Here is a 15,773-nt window from a genome sequence, read left to right as displayed (position 1 = left end):
AGATGTGAAACAGTTTGAGGCAACCAGTCTCAAAGCCTAGAAATAATATATTCAATCCATCAATCTTTACTGGCAGAAAGATGATCTCCTCAAACTCCACATCTTCCACCGTTTCTCTCTGTATTGGACTGACAAAGCCACTGGCTGGCGAAACGTTTCCAAACAAAGTGTCTCATTTATTTACGTGTCGGTTTTCCAGACCATTTATATAAAAATGCGCTACACGATTTTCTTGCTCTGCCGGGAACGTCCACCTTACATCCCGTTTATATTTAAAGGAGGGAACCCTTATTATCTGACTTCAAATTACTCGCTAGAGTTGAGCAACATTTCCTTACACAAATAACTCGCACATAAACAAACAAATTTTATTTCTTTGTGTAGTATACAAAATGTAGTTTACATGTAATAAAATATTGTTAAGAGCAAAGAAAGTTACTAGCATGCATGTGCATTTCGAGCAGAGAGGATAGAAGACAGACGATGAAGAATTAAGTAAGTTTATTCAGGTATACACAAATACAGTTATATAGAATATCATACATAGCAGCATATGTTTAGAGAACCTAAGATAACCCATAAAAGTCAGACAGAGTGACTTATTTCCATTGGGGTCCTCTAACTTATTTCCATTGGGAAGCATATGAAGACGTTTCGGTCCGACTTGGACCATAATCAATGGTCCAAGTCGGACCGAAACGTCATCATAAGCCTCTTTCTCCTATGTGCTGGTTATTTGTGTAATGTTCCAGTCATGGTATTGTGCCTCTTTGTTCTTCAAAGGTGGCCTGGTGGCTAAAGCTTACGCTTCACACAGAGGGTCCGAGTTCGATTCCCGGCGGGTGGAAACATTTCGACGCGTTTCCTTACACCTATTGTCCTGTTCACCTAGCAGCAAGTAGGTACCTGGGTATTAGTCGACTGGTGTGGGTCGCATCCTGGGGAGAAGATTGAGAACCCCAATGGAAATAAGTTAGACAGTCCTCGATGACCCACTAACTTTCTTGGGTTAAAAATCCGAACGAAATCTTATCTTATCTTAAATTACCTTCCTTACACGGGGAGACAGTGCTCAATACGGCGTCACTTGCGGTCGCCCTTTAAACCCCCAACAAGAAGAGGAATAACTATAAGAACTGAAGTTCTTACGCTGTCAGTGGCCCTGATAAACCCAACAAAGAAAGAAAGAACTGAAGTTGTTACTCCACTGTGAAATGTTGTGGGTTTATCAACACGGTGGGAGACTACTGGGACAGATGCCTTTAACCAGGCTAGACAGAACTCTCGTTACTTCAATCAAGAGGTTTATTATTCCCTTGTTACCTTTCAAGCAATGAGATAGAAGACTATAAATTTCTTAGAGATAAAAAAAATAGGTAGCTTGATGGAATTTAAGGGTAATATTGAATTTTTGGGGCTCGGTTTTGAGTTTAGTGGTAACCTGTTAAGAAAAAAATCTAAAATATGAAGTGGATTGTGCGATGGAGACAGTTATATTTTGTTCATCTCTTGATAAGCACCCCTCAAGGAAGGTTCCTTGATGTTGGTGAGGGGCTCTTGATTTAGGGAATTGGATCTGTGCTCCAGTTCCCCAAATTAAGCCTGAATGCCTTCCACATACCCCCCCAGGCGCTGTATAATCCTCCGGGTTTAGCGCTTCCCCCTTGATTGTAATAATAATAATAATCTTGATAAGCAAAAAAAAAAAAAAGTAGCCTAATCTAACCCAACCTAGATTTAAATAGAATTAAGTTTACAGAAGCTTTGCAACTAAATAAATATAAATCAGTATGTAAGTAACTCATTATAATTTTTTTTTTTCAACAAGTCGGCCGTCTCCCACCGAGGCAGGGTGACCCAAAAAAGAAAGAAAATCCCCAAAAAGAAAATACTTTCATCATCATTCAACACTTTCACCACACTCACACATTATCACTGCTTTTGCAGAGGTGCTCAGAATACAACAGTTTAGAAGCATATACGTATAAAGATACACAACATATCCCTCCAAACTGCCAATATCCCAAACCACTCCTTTAAAGTGCAGGCATTGTACTTCCCATTATAAATATATATATTATAAATATATAAATATAAATATATTAATATAAATAAATATATATAAATATATATAAATATATAAATAAATATATAAATAAATATATAAATAAATATATAAATAAATATATAAATATATATATATATATATATATATAGATATATATATATATATATATATATATATATATATATATATATATATATATATATATATATAAGTACTTTCACACTTCTCAGTGCATCATCAGGAGCTGTGCAGTGTTGCAAGGGAGCAACCAAAGCAGGGAGAGAGGTCTCAGAGCACATTGTACTCCTTTCTTTCATTATTTGAAAAGGTCCCACAGAATAATAGCAATCCATGTCTACAGTATCTAACGAGAAACTTATTTTCTCAAACCACATGACCTGTTATAAACGATTAGAAAAAGCTTAGGGCTGGCTTTTTATATCTTATAATTTCATACTAGACATCTCAGAAACCCTCCTACCCCATATGAGGAGTAGGAGGATGATGGTAGAGTTTGGTTGGCACTGACCACTAACCCAGTCTAAGGGTAACCGTGGAGAGTGACACCTATGCTACTCTGAGACCTCTCTCCCTGCTTTGGTTGCTCCCTTGCAACATTGTGTGTGTGCGCACGCACGCACGCATGCACACACACACACACACACACACACACACACACACACACACACACACACACACACACACACACACACACACACACACACACACACACACACACACATACACACACATACACACACATACACACACATACACACACATACACATACACACACATACACACACACACACACACACACACACACATACATACATACATACATACATACATACATACATACATACATACATATAAATATAAAATTCAAGAATCAATTATTTAACCACTTGCAATTTGTCCAGGTCCCCTTGGAGCTTTTTCTTGTCCTCATCTACATGTACGTATTTGTATTCCCCTCGTTAGTTTTTCATGATCAGCAAATATATACTATCTGAATAAATTCCTTCTGGAAAGTCATTTACATAAACCAGAATCAGTACTGGCCCTATTACTGATACTTGTGGAGCCCCGATAGTTACTCTTCCCCATTCTGATGTCTTTCCTTACAGTCACTTTTTGCTCCCTTCTCCTAAGATACTCTTTGATTTACTGGAGTATATTCTTTGTTATTCTTGCTTGAATCTTAAGTTTTTGGCCCAGCCTCTTGTTAGGTATAGTATTAAGTGCCTTCTTGCAGTCTTAAAAAAATGCAGTCCCTCTAATAATCTCATTCTTGTTGCACAAAATATGCTATCCCTAAACCTATTCTAGTTATTGTTTATGAAACTTCTCTCCAAGTGTTCTACTATCCTGATAAGTTTCTCCATTACCTTCCAAGGTGTACATGTCGGAACTAGTCTGTAGTTTAATGCTTCTTGTCTGTATCCTTTCTCAAATATATGGACTACATTTGCTGTCTTCCATGTCTCTGGTAACCATTGACTTATTGAGGGTCATAGACAGTGTTCCTGGACCGTCTTGCAGAATCCATAGTGACATTGTCAGGTCCCATTACCTTTGATGTATGCAAGTCTGTCAAAAATTTCTTTACCTCTTTCCCTGTTGTGTGGATGTCATCTAGTACTTGTCAGTGTGCTTATATGTATGGGATGGATTTAGGAGGGTTCACCTCTAGTGTAGATGATGAGGACCCATAATTTCAAATAAGTAAATAAAATTGCTTCAAGGAACATGTTTTTTCTGCATAAAAAGTACATACCTGATCCTATATCTTCTATGTTATTACTGTAATTATATTTTGAATTGTGCAGGAGTATTTGATACAGAATATAACCTAGGAAAGTCAGTATGAAGTTATCTTCTAGACATTTACAAGTAGCATAACAATTAACTTTCTAATAGAATGAAGGAGAGTAAGACAGTTATATAAAATAATAATAAACCTGTAACAGAAAAAGGTATAAATGAATGAGGACTAGTATATAATACAGTTTGGTATGTAAGTAGTGTGCATATTAATTGGGACAGTGATGAAATAAGACATTTATTTGGAAAATTAATGTGTATTTGAAAAATATATGGCAATGATATGACAGGAAATTGATTTAATGTGAGTTATGACTACCCTTTGCTTTTATAAGTATTGCTACAAGCTTTGGCATAGAATTGAACAATGAACACATTTTGAAAAGTTTGTTGTGGTACTAGGTCCCAATAACAGCAGCAATTAGCTTTTCCACAGTTGAACAGTCCTGTTTTGCGATCCTGTGTTTGGTTATTGCTTATAGATTCTCAACTGGGTTGAGGTCAGGAGAATTTCCAGGCCAATTTAGAATGTCAGCATTTTTCTGGAAATGTGGCATGGAGCAAGATCCTGCTGAAAAATAGCTTCTCCATCAGGAAAATCTCTATCCACAACGGGAAGCAAATGAGTTGACAGGATTTGTCACAGTTATCGTTCCATCAGCAATAACAAGCCATCCAGGGCCTTTAGCGGTAAAACTACTCTAAAACATCTTAGGATAGTATTTTGGCGCTTGTTGAATGTACCCATTCCGAAGAGGTTTGCCTTTGTTCTGTCTCACTACCGCTGATCTGTACCCATATATTTTAAAATGTGCCACATCTGAAAATATAACTTTTCTCCATTCACTTGTCATCCATCCCTTATAATCGAGTGCTCACCGCAGCCATTTTTTTCTTAGCAGCAGCCAATAATTGTTTCTTTAGCAGCTTTCTGGTAGTTCTGCCAACTTCAAAGAGCCTTCGTCGAGCAACTGAAGAATCAACATTTACGTCAGCTGAAGCTAAATCTCTCTGTAGATCTTTGTTGATTTTCTTGGGATCCTTCACACTATTTTTTATTATAACATTGTCAACATGAGGTGTTGTCTTGTGTTTTCTTCCACGTCTTCCTTGATGCAGCACTCCACAATCACCAGTGTCGTCAGCTCTTTTCAGAATCTGACCAGCAGTTGACTTTGCTAGGCTCAAATTATCGGCAGTCTGTCTGATGCTCAAATCAGCATGTTTTCTAAGAGCTATAATTCTTGCATGCTTCCTAGGTGTAACATCCATTATGAATTTCAACAGTAATCATGAATTGAAGGGGAGAATTTGGCAAAACCCACATTCACTCACACAGCATGCTTGCAGGAATAGCCTTACAGAACAATAGCTGTTGTAGCACTGATGAGAGTCGCAGGGTAACACCACAGCTGGATGATTACCAGAAGTCGATAGCAAATTCTTCTGAAAAGAAAAGAATCCAAACTACACTAATTAAACCAGGGACTAAGACATATTATGAGATAATCACAAAATTTACTCCTGTCCCAATTAATATGCACACTACTGAATATTGTTAATTGCATATAAAGTTGAAAATATAATGGATATACATATACATATGTTCACAGATTATTTACATCAGTAAATCAAGTATCCAATAAAAGAGTTGACTGTCTTGAGAGGAGAATTATAGTTATGTTACGTCAGAGCCAGAGCTGCCTGTTTCTTCAAGGACCAAAACAAACTGCATATGGTTGTTACTTCTCAAGTGAGTCTGACCAAATGACACAAGCAGAAATTAAGAAAGCTATTGAAACTATATCCGAAAAGTTTGCGGAAGCTATGGAACTGATGAATGATGCAGTAAGTGTTGGTCATGTGCTGTAGTTCATTGATGATGCTATTTAAAATTTATGCTATAGAATATTATTTTTTTTTTTTTAAAAGTGATAAATTAAAGGGGCATATAACCAAAGTACACAGATAACCTGCATATAGGAGAGAGGAGTTTACAACGACATTTTGGTCTGACTTGGACCATTTACAAAGTCACTTGAAGCATTGAAAAAATCGGAAAATATGGTAAAATGATGTTTTACTGCATATTTCGATGATTTGAAACATTTAGAACACTTTTAGAAACAAACCTGATTTTTCCGCTAAAATTCATGGATTTTCAAACAGGAGGGAGAGAAGGAGCCAGTATATATAGGCAAGCTAGCATGGATGGGACAAGAGAGGTATGAGGAGTAGTGGTAGAGGTAAGGCAGATAGTGGAAGTAACAGTGGTAGAGGTAAGGCTTGTAGTGGAAGTAGAAGTGGTAGTGTGAAGTAGGGAGAAAAGTTAGTGGGACAAAAAATAGAGAAAAGGAGGCAAAATAGAAGGTAGGAGCCAAAGGTAGCAGGGAAGGAAGTAGTAGTAGTAGTAGTAGTGGAGTCAGTCAAAGGGAAGGAAAGAGAAGCACTGCAAGAGAGCTAAGACCCCACAAAAGGTTAAAACCAAAAACATGGGGTGATCCAAGTCGGACTGAAACATCATCGTAAGCTCCTCTCTCCTCTGTGGGGTTATTTGTGTATTGTTCCAGTCAAGGTGTTGTGCCTTTTTGTTCTTCATAAACAGGGTATATAATCTCCATGGGGAAGTGGAGAAGAATCCTTCCTCCATAAGCCATGCATGTCATAAGAGGCAACTAAAATGTTGGGAGCAAGGTGCTAGTAACCCCTTCTCCTGTACAAATTACTAAATGAAAAAAAGAAGAAAAACTTTACAAAAGCATTGGTGGGAGATGGCCATTTTGTTTAAAAAGATGCAAAGTAAAAGAGCAATTATAAAAAAAGTGAAAAGATACACATGTAAATAAAGTTGGTATGCTCACATATCAGCCAATCCTCCTAAGCAACAGTTGTAATTATGACTGTCTATAAACAGATTTGTCCCATTGAATTTTTAGCCATTTCTTCTAACAGCAAATTTCATATTTAGTTTGGGTTCAATTAGTGTAATTATGTTAGATTACACTCTGGCAGTCATAATAAACTAGTTATAACATACCTGAAGGGTGGTAAATGAAACTGTAATGAATGTGAAAATTAACAAGATGAGAGGAACCCTGAAGGGTGGTAAATGAAACTGTAATGAATGTGAAAATTAACAAGATGAGAGGAACAGAAATCAGGGACCGACCAGGTTCTACTATCTTTTTATTTTCTTTGGCATTATAGTTTTTATTGACATTGCAGGTATGTTATAATAGGTTAATTTATATTATTAGACAACTGTGTAGCCTAACTAAACCTAACCATAACTAATGTAAAGAGTTATTTGATAAAAAATCCAACTGCTTATAAACAATCAGAATTCTGACTATTGGTTAGGGTGATAGGTTGTTCTTATACTGTAAATTAGGAAATCTTATGGAAAGGTGTTAGACTGTTAAAATGACCTTGCAGTCCTCAGAGTGGCATTAGGTACTCTTCCCTTTCATGAGATGACCATGAGCAAGTCTAGTGTGATCTAAAGAACAAAAAGGCACAATACCGTGACTGGAACAATACACAAATAACCCGAACATAGGAGAGAGAAGCTTAGGACCATTTCAGTCCGACTTGAATCATTTACAAAGTCATACCTTCCTTCTTTCTTCCTCTCTCTGTCCCCTTCCCTGTTCCCCTCTGCTGTATATACTGGCTCCCTCGCTGAAACGTCGTAAGAGCTTTGTAAATGGTCCAAGTCAAACCGAAATGTCATCGTAAGCTCCTCTCTTCTATGTGCATGTTATTTGTGCCTGGTGTAACCTAGGCGCAGTTGTAGAATAATTTTCTACCATTTACAATGATTAAGTGAAGATGACTAAAGCCCAAAATGTGATTATGGCAGGTGGTGTTATAAGCTTCTTCAGGGTAAAGAAAAAGAAAAGATGGTCATTACAGATTAATAATCAGCAGTGCATAGAAGGTCTTGTACATAGTTTTTTAAAGAAAATATTTTATAATTTATTTGTTTTATTGCTGTATCAAATGCAGAACTGTTAATCCTAACAATTTTCCATTTTCTTACACATTACAGAGAGCATCAGCAGGAACAGTTTACTTTTCACAAGACATGGAAGACACAAATGCTCAGGTGACAGAAACATTGGAAGATTATAGCACATTACTGGAAAAGTTAAATGAGAGCCAGAAAAGAGATGTTATTCAATCTATAGGTGAGATATTTTGAACTTCAAGTTTAGTGAAAGAAGAAGTTTAGAGATACAGTTGAGAATCCTTTATCCAAAATTCTTTGAATCAGAAGTGTTTCAGATTTCGGATTTTTTTGGATTTTGGAATATTTGTATATTTTCATCGATAAAATGGGTCAGTTTAGGGATGGAACCCAGGTCTAAACACAGTATTGTACTGCACAAAAAAAAAAAAAAAAAAAAAAAAAAAGTGATCACTGCTTACAAAAAGAAGATAAATGCAGAAACAATCTTGGCAAACATTGATGAATTTCTCTGCTGCTTTTATGATCAGCAGATGCTTTGTCATCACTAATCTTCAAATATTTAATGCTGTGCCTTTTCTTAAATTTTTGTAACCAGCTTGCTGAATATTCAAAGTTACCTTCAGTATTCAGTTCGTCCATTGAGTGGCATGTGCTCACTCCGACAGTAATGAATCCACTCCATCAGTACATGATCAAGATCTTCATTTTCCTCTCCATGCAGTATTTTTCTATTTTTTATTGACCTCTGTTCACCACTTTGAGCATAGAACTTCGCGTCGCTATTGGGCCGTGCGGACGTGCTGCGCAGTAGCTCCTGATTGAGTTGGCTTTTGCGCAGTGTTGACGTGTACTTGGCTCTGTGAAGACCTGTTTGCGCGCTCTCTAGAATTGAAGCAAGATGCCCTCCATCGAGCAACTTTACCAACAGCTTAAGGAAGAATCGAGGTTGGCGAATATGGAAATTCGGCGACTGACTGAGGAAAACAAAAAGATTCGGAGTAGTCCTCATGTTTTGAGTCCTCAGGTCAAGAAGGGAAACTGGTCAGTGGCTGGACAGCAGGGAAAGAAGTTGACGATCAAGAAGACGAATGGAAAGGTAGAAACGATGAAGAAGAAAGAGACTGCCGTGGAAACTGTTGTGGAAACATCCAATACATTCTCAGTGCTACCCGACAAATGTGAGTCGAATACTGGGAACGTCACGACGAAAGACATTAAGGAAGGTACGAATATTGTTGTTGTTGGGGATAGCCAAGTTAGGTATATGGATAGGGCGTTCTGCTTGAAGGACAGGAGTAGGAGACAGAGAGTTTGCTTTCCTGGGGCTGGGATGGAGGATATTGTTAGCCGTCTGGATGACATCATGAGAGGTAATGGGAGCAATCCTATTATCTGTCTCAGTGCTGGAGGCAACGATGTTGGCAGACGTAGGAGTGAGGACCTGATTAGCAGGTATAGGTCAGCAATAGAAATAATTAGAAGTAAGGGTGGGAAACCTGTCATATGTGGTATTTTGCCAAGGAGGGGAGTTGGAAATGAATGGTTGTCCAGGGCAATTGGTGTCAATTGCTGGCTGGGCAAATACTGTAAGGAAAATGCGGTAACATTCATTGACAACTGGGACCTCTTCTATGGCAGAAATGACATGTATGCTAGGGATGGGGTTCACTTATGTAGGTGTGGGGTGGGAGCACTGGCAGCTGCAGTGGAGGGAGCAGTTAGGACTTTAAACTAGGAATAGTTAGTGGTATGGGTTTTGGCAGGAAAACAGTGAAGTTCCAGTGTAGTAATATTACGAGTTCTAGGGGAACTAGTAATAATAAGAACGAGATAGATATTGAAAAGCCAGGGACCTTGGGTGATAAGGACAGTAATAGGTTTAGTAGAAAAATAGAAATGAGCAGGAAGGGTAAAGAGAAAGGAGAGTCTTTCAATGTTTATTATGCTAATTGCCGTAGTGCTAGGAATAAGATGGACGAGTTGAGATTAGTTGCTAGTGTAGGTAACATTGATGTATTTGCCTTAACTGAGACGTGGTTTAATTCAAAAAGTCGGGACATGCCTGCAGAATGTCATATTCAGGGTTTTAAATTGTTCCAAGAAGATAGAAGTATTGGGAGGGGGGGGGTGGGGTGGCATTGTATGTCCGAGATCGCTTGAACTGTTGCATAAAAACGGGTATTAAGTCTGAAGTAACACATACAGAGTCTGTTTGGATAGAATTTTCAGAGGGGCATGAAAAACTGATTTTAGGAGTGATATACCGTCCCCCAAACTTAGATAGGGACCAAGGGAAACTACTATGGGAGGAAATTGTTAAGGCCACAAGGCACGATAATGTAGTAATTCTAGGAGACTTTAACTTTAGTCATGTTGATTGGAATTTCTTGACTGGGAATTTAGAATCATACGACTTCTTAGAAGTATTTCAGGATTGTTTTTTGAAGCAGTTTGTGACAGAACCTACAAGGGGAAATAACCTGCTTGACTTAGTTATGGCAAACAATGAATCCCTTGTTAATAATTTAGAAATTTCAGAGGAACTGGGTGCTAGCGACCACAAATCAATTACATTTAGCATTGAATGGAAGTACGATAGTAGCAATAACTCAGTAACAGTCCCAGATTTTCGCTTAGCAGATTACGATGGGCTTAGAGAACACTTATCATCTGTTGACTGGGGTAACGAAGAGAGCTATCAATATGACAGTTTTCTGAACACTATACATGCTGCTCAAAGAGCGTTTATCCCATATAAAGAAATTAGATCAAATAGAAATGACCCAAAATGGATGAATAATAGGCTCAAATATCTACTAGGGCATAAGAAAGGAATTTATAGGCGTATCAAAAGAGGTGAGGGTCATCTTATGAATCAGTATATTGACATTAAGAGGGACATTAAAAAGGGGATAAGAAAAGCTAAAAGGGACTATGAAATTAAAGTTGCTAGGGATTCTAAAACTAACCCAAAAAGTTTTTTCCAGATCTATAGAACAAAAGTTAGAGATAAGATAGGTCCCCTTAAAATTAACTATGTAACATCACAGTCACTAGTGAGATGGTTGTGAAGCAGATAGACAGACTGAAGCAAAATAAGTCGCCGGGTCCTGATGAGGTTTTTTCAAGGGTTCTTAAGGAATGCAAAATGGAACTCTGTGAACCATTAACTAATATTTTTAATTTATCTCTTCAAACAGGTGTAGTGTCTGATATGTGGAAGATGGCTAATGTAACTCCTATTTTTAAAACAGGGGACAAGTTGTTACCGTCAAATTACCGCCCAATAAGCCTGACCTCAATTGTAGGCAAATTACTAGAGTCAGTTATAGCTGAGATTATAAGAAGCCATCTCGATAAGCATAGCTTGATTAATGATACTCAGCATGGATTCACAAGAGGCCGGTCTTGTCTAACTAATTTATTAACTTTCTTCAGTAAAGCTTTTGAGGCTGTTGACCACAATAAAGAATTTGATATTATTTACTTAGATTTTAGTAAGGCTTTTGATAGAGTTCCGCACCATAGACTGTTAAAGAAAGTGGCAGCTCATGGCATTGGGGGAAAAGTGCTCACATGGATCGAGTCATGGTTCACAGACAGGAACTAGAGTGACCACAAATGGGGTTAAATCCGAGTGGGGATCCGTAACAAGTGGCGTTCCACAGGGATCAGTCTTGAGCCCATTGTTGTTTGTAATATATTTCAATGATCTTGATAAGGGAATTACTAGTGAAATAAGCAAATTTGCTGATGACACAAAGATAGGTATTATAATTGATTCAAATGTAGATGTTATGGAACTTCAGGAGGATTTAAACAAACTCTATTCTTGGTCAGAAAAGTGGCAGATGCAGTTCAATGTAGATAAATGCAAGGTTCTGAAGCTTGGGAGTGCCCATAACCCTAGTACGTACTTATAAGTTAAATGATGTAGAACTTAGCCATACAGATTGCGAAAAGGACTTGGGGGTTATGGTGAGCAGCAACCTTAAACCAAGACAGCAATGCCTAACCGTACGTAATAAGGCAAATAGATTACTGGGATTTATATCAAGAAGTGTAAGCAACAGAAGTCCAGAGGTCATACTGCAGCTTTATACATCATTAGTAAGGCCTCACCTAGATTATGCAGCTCAGTTCTGGTCTCCGTATTACAAAATGGACATAAATTCGTTAGAAAACATTCAGCGTAGGATGACTAAATTAATACATAGCATTAGAAATCTTCCTTATGAAGAAAGATTGAGGACTCTTAAGTTACATTCACTTGTTAGACGAAGAATGAGGGGAGACCTGATCGAAGTGTATAAGTGGAAGATAGGTATTAATAAAGGGGATATTAATAAGGTCTTGAGGATGTCTCTCCAAGAGAGAACCCGCAGTAATGGATTTAAATTAGATAAGTTTAGATTTAGAAAGGACATAGGAAAGTATTGGTTTGGAAATAGGGTAGTTGATGAGTGGAACAGTCTACCTAGTTGGGTTATTGAGGCTGGGACTTAAGGTAGTTTCAAATCTAGGTTGGATAAGTACATGAGTGGGAGGGGTTGGATTTGAGTGGGACTTTCACATCAGAGCTTATTTCTTGGGTGGCATTGAAAATTGGGTTGGGCAAATGTTTTGTTAGTGGGATGAATTGTAAAGGACCTGCCTAGTATGGGCCAGCAGGCCTCCTGCAGTGTTCCTCCTTTCTTATGTTCTTTAACAGTTTGTCCTTCTGTTTCTTTAGGTGGTAGATAGTGGTTGTTCCAATGCCAAACTCCTCAGTCAGACACTTCACATGTACACCACTGTCAAGTTTCTCCAACAACTTGACTTTCTGTGATACACATAAACATAAATACTTCCTCTTTTTCTTTTCACTGTTACTCATATGCCTTTTTGACATTTTCAACAATATCATCACACCAAAGAGCACAAAATATACAGTAATCAGTGAGTAAATGCTGCTGACAACAAACTGATGCTACCTAGTACAAATATAAAGCTCTTCTGCCTTGGCTCAAAAGATGGAGAATCGAGCCTCCACTATGTTTTGCGCTGAATGATCTATTTGTGGTGCATCATGTCAACATTCCAAAACCTTTTGGATTTTGGAATTTCAGATAAAGGATTCTGTACTGTATTTGTATCTTACTAATGGAGTCCATGTTACAGAATTATGAATATTATATGTAGAGGAAAGCACTAAATCCATAAGGATCATGGAACCTCCCTTGAGGGGCCATGTTCTTGCCGGTCTTATTTCTGTAATATGACCCCTCAAAGGAGGGTCCACGATGCTGGTGAAAGGCTCTTAGTCCAAGGAATTGAACTTTTCCTCCCCTTGCATTGAACTTAACTGCACCCCATTCCTTAAGAATTATATGACCCTTATGGATTTAGTGCTTTCCTCCATATATAATACATATTAATAATTCTGTAACATGGACTCCATTAATGAGACAAAGATAAAGATTTATTTCTTTGTAAAGTTTACAATGCATAATTACAGTTTTGGTTTGCTAAGTACAAAGAAAGCCACTATCATGCCAAGGCATTTCGGGCAGACTAATCCTAATACTACATAGAAACTACTTAAAACTAGACAGATAATAGTACATAGTAACTACTTAAAACTAGACAAGATAATAGTGGTTAACCGTATTACAACTTTATTTAATCTTAATACTAATGTGAGGTAGTCAGGGTGGTGGTTTTTAAGAATAATAATCCTGAAGCTGCACATAAAAACAATATTACAAATAATAGTTCAGGCAGTAATATTTCATGGACTGGCAGAAGTTTAAAAGTCTAGAGGTCACATAATAAAATGAGATACAAATACAGTACAGAATCCTTTATCCGAAATTTCAAAATTTGAAAACCTTCAGTATCTGAAAAACTTTCAAATTCAAAAGATTTTCAAATGTTGATGATGTGCCACAAATGTATTATTCAGGGCAAAACATAGTGGAGGCTTGATCCTCCATCTGTTGAGCCAAGACCTAAGAGCTTTATATTTGTACTAGTGTCAGTTTGTTGTCAGGAGCATTTACTCACTGATTACTGCATGTTTTGTGCTCTGTGGTGTGTAGATATTATTGAAAAGCCTTATAGGAGAAACATTAAACATGTAAAGGTCATACAGTACCTGGGGAATAGAAGGCGGTTTGAGTATGATCTTAGGATGGAAAAGTCATGTCCATTTCCTTAGATCGAGAGCCCCTTGCCAACATCTATAGGTTTAGCGTATAATGTTATTAATAGCACTAGCATCCAGGAACTTCCCAAGAGGGGTCTGTTATGGCTTACTGCTTACTGTCTTTCTAGCATTCAAGATAATTACTGTAATTGTTATACATGCTTCAGGGGTTGATTTTATTAAATGTTTTTTTCTGTTACTCTTTTTTGTGACAAGTTCTACAAAAATTTTTAGGCAGTCTTTGGCAAGCTTTAATTTTCTTAGCCACCAATTAAAAACTTATTTTTTGAGTCCTTTCACTCATCTTAAATGACTTCTTTGAAATATGGTAAACAAAAACATTTTAACACAGTTTCTATAATGTGATAAACATACAAAATGTATAAAAAAGGCTGTGAGAAAACAAATGAGTGATTTTATTGAAAATTACAAATAGAAGTCACATCAAATTACTGTACTGGTCAAGTGGTACTTTTACTTATTTCACTAGGAAGCACTAAACCTTTAGGGATCATACAGCACCTTTGGTAATACAGCTAGTATATACCTTTTCACAAATATTATGGATGGCTGGAATAGGCTTCATGAGGTAATATATATTAAACCACTGCAATCTCTTAAAATGTATATGGCAAATTAAGTAATGAAGACTGGAAAAAATGCGCACTCATGCATTCAAAATGAAGCATTTTGTAAGTTTTTAAAGCTCTAAAAAATTTTTGAGAAAATAATGTACTGTTACATGATACTGTATTATCAGATCATTTCTTATTGCCATATATGGTTACAACTTTTATTTATTTGTTTTTGCTTTAGGCCTCAAGATGGACGAGCTGAAAGCCCAGATGTCCCTGTTGAAAGATCTAGTAAGAAGTGAAAAACCATTTATGTAAAGTACGATGCATAAGTTTCAGTGATAAAATATGTGCAGTCAGTATTAAAGATTTATAAGAGTATAATATAATAATAAAGGTTTTATACTGTTGGTTTCTGAAAGGAACTAAATATCCATTCAACATTATCACAGTTTTTTGCAATTGTAGCAGTCTTGGTACCAAAGTGCTATAATAATTTAATGTTTTCATGAGGTGCATGTGGTAACTTAAATTTTGCAACAGAAACAGTCAGTACTGTACAATATTCTGTATTTATATTCCTAAAATATTTCTCCAGACTGCAATTTAATTGTGTGTACCTGTGAATCAGCAGCTCTTAGAAATAAAGGAATGTTAATGGTTTGCACTGCACAAAAGTATAAATCAGTTAATCTCTGAATTTCTTTTAATTATCCCTTTGGGATGCAATACAACTAATTTGCTTTACTTTCCCTCCCAAGCATTTCTTGAGCTTACAGTACTTTCATGTTAGTGACATAAATATAACCATGTACTTATGTACTATATACTGTACATTGCTTCTCACCATTTAACCCCTTGAGAGTCAGTGCCGTAGAACTATGTCATGAGTTCAGCTCACTCAGATAAGCTGTGAGGGGTAAATTTTGGCATAGATATGAGAGAATGGGTCTATGTAGTGAGTTCACTATATAAAAAAAAAGTCTTGCCTCATGCAGGTGCATGATGGGAAAAAAATTGACTGGGTTTTTGGCTTAAAATAGTAAATTTGCAGTGTATTTTCAGAGAGTTCTTATGGTTTTATTCTCTATTTCTTGGTATTATTTGATAGAATGGAAAGTATTTTGCTGAAATAGAGATGA

At 36.9% G+C, this 15,773-nt stretch overlaps 1 protein-coding gene across 1 annotated transcript; it reads left to right on the top strand.

Moving 5' to 3' along the window:
- Positions 1–1,157: 1,157 nt before the first annotated feature.
- Positions 1,158–15,331, top strand: LOC128688616 (uncharacterized; the record flags this gene model as incomplete). The annotated part of the gene is given in 4 exon segments (XM_053776521.2): positions 1,158–1,303; positions 5,510–5,744; positions 7,948–8,086; positions 14,873–15,331. Coding segments are annotated over 4 exon segments (540 nt in total). The 3' UTR covers positions 14,950–15,331.
- Between the last annotated feature and the right edge of the window lie 442 nt (positions 15,332–15,773).

The sequence above is a fragment of the Cherax quadricarinatus genome, chromosome 13 (assembly GCF_038502225.1).
Source record: "Cherax quadricarinatus isolate ZL_2023a chromosome 13, ASM3850222v1, whole genome shotgun sequence".
In the NCBI taxonomy this organism is placed as follows: Eukaryota; Metazoa; Arthropoda; class Malacostraca; order Decapoda; family Parastacidae; genus Cherax; species Cherax quadricarinatus.
Note: the sequence above shows the minus strand (reverse complement) of the source record. Positions and strands in the feature narration are given on the sequence as shown.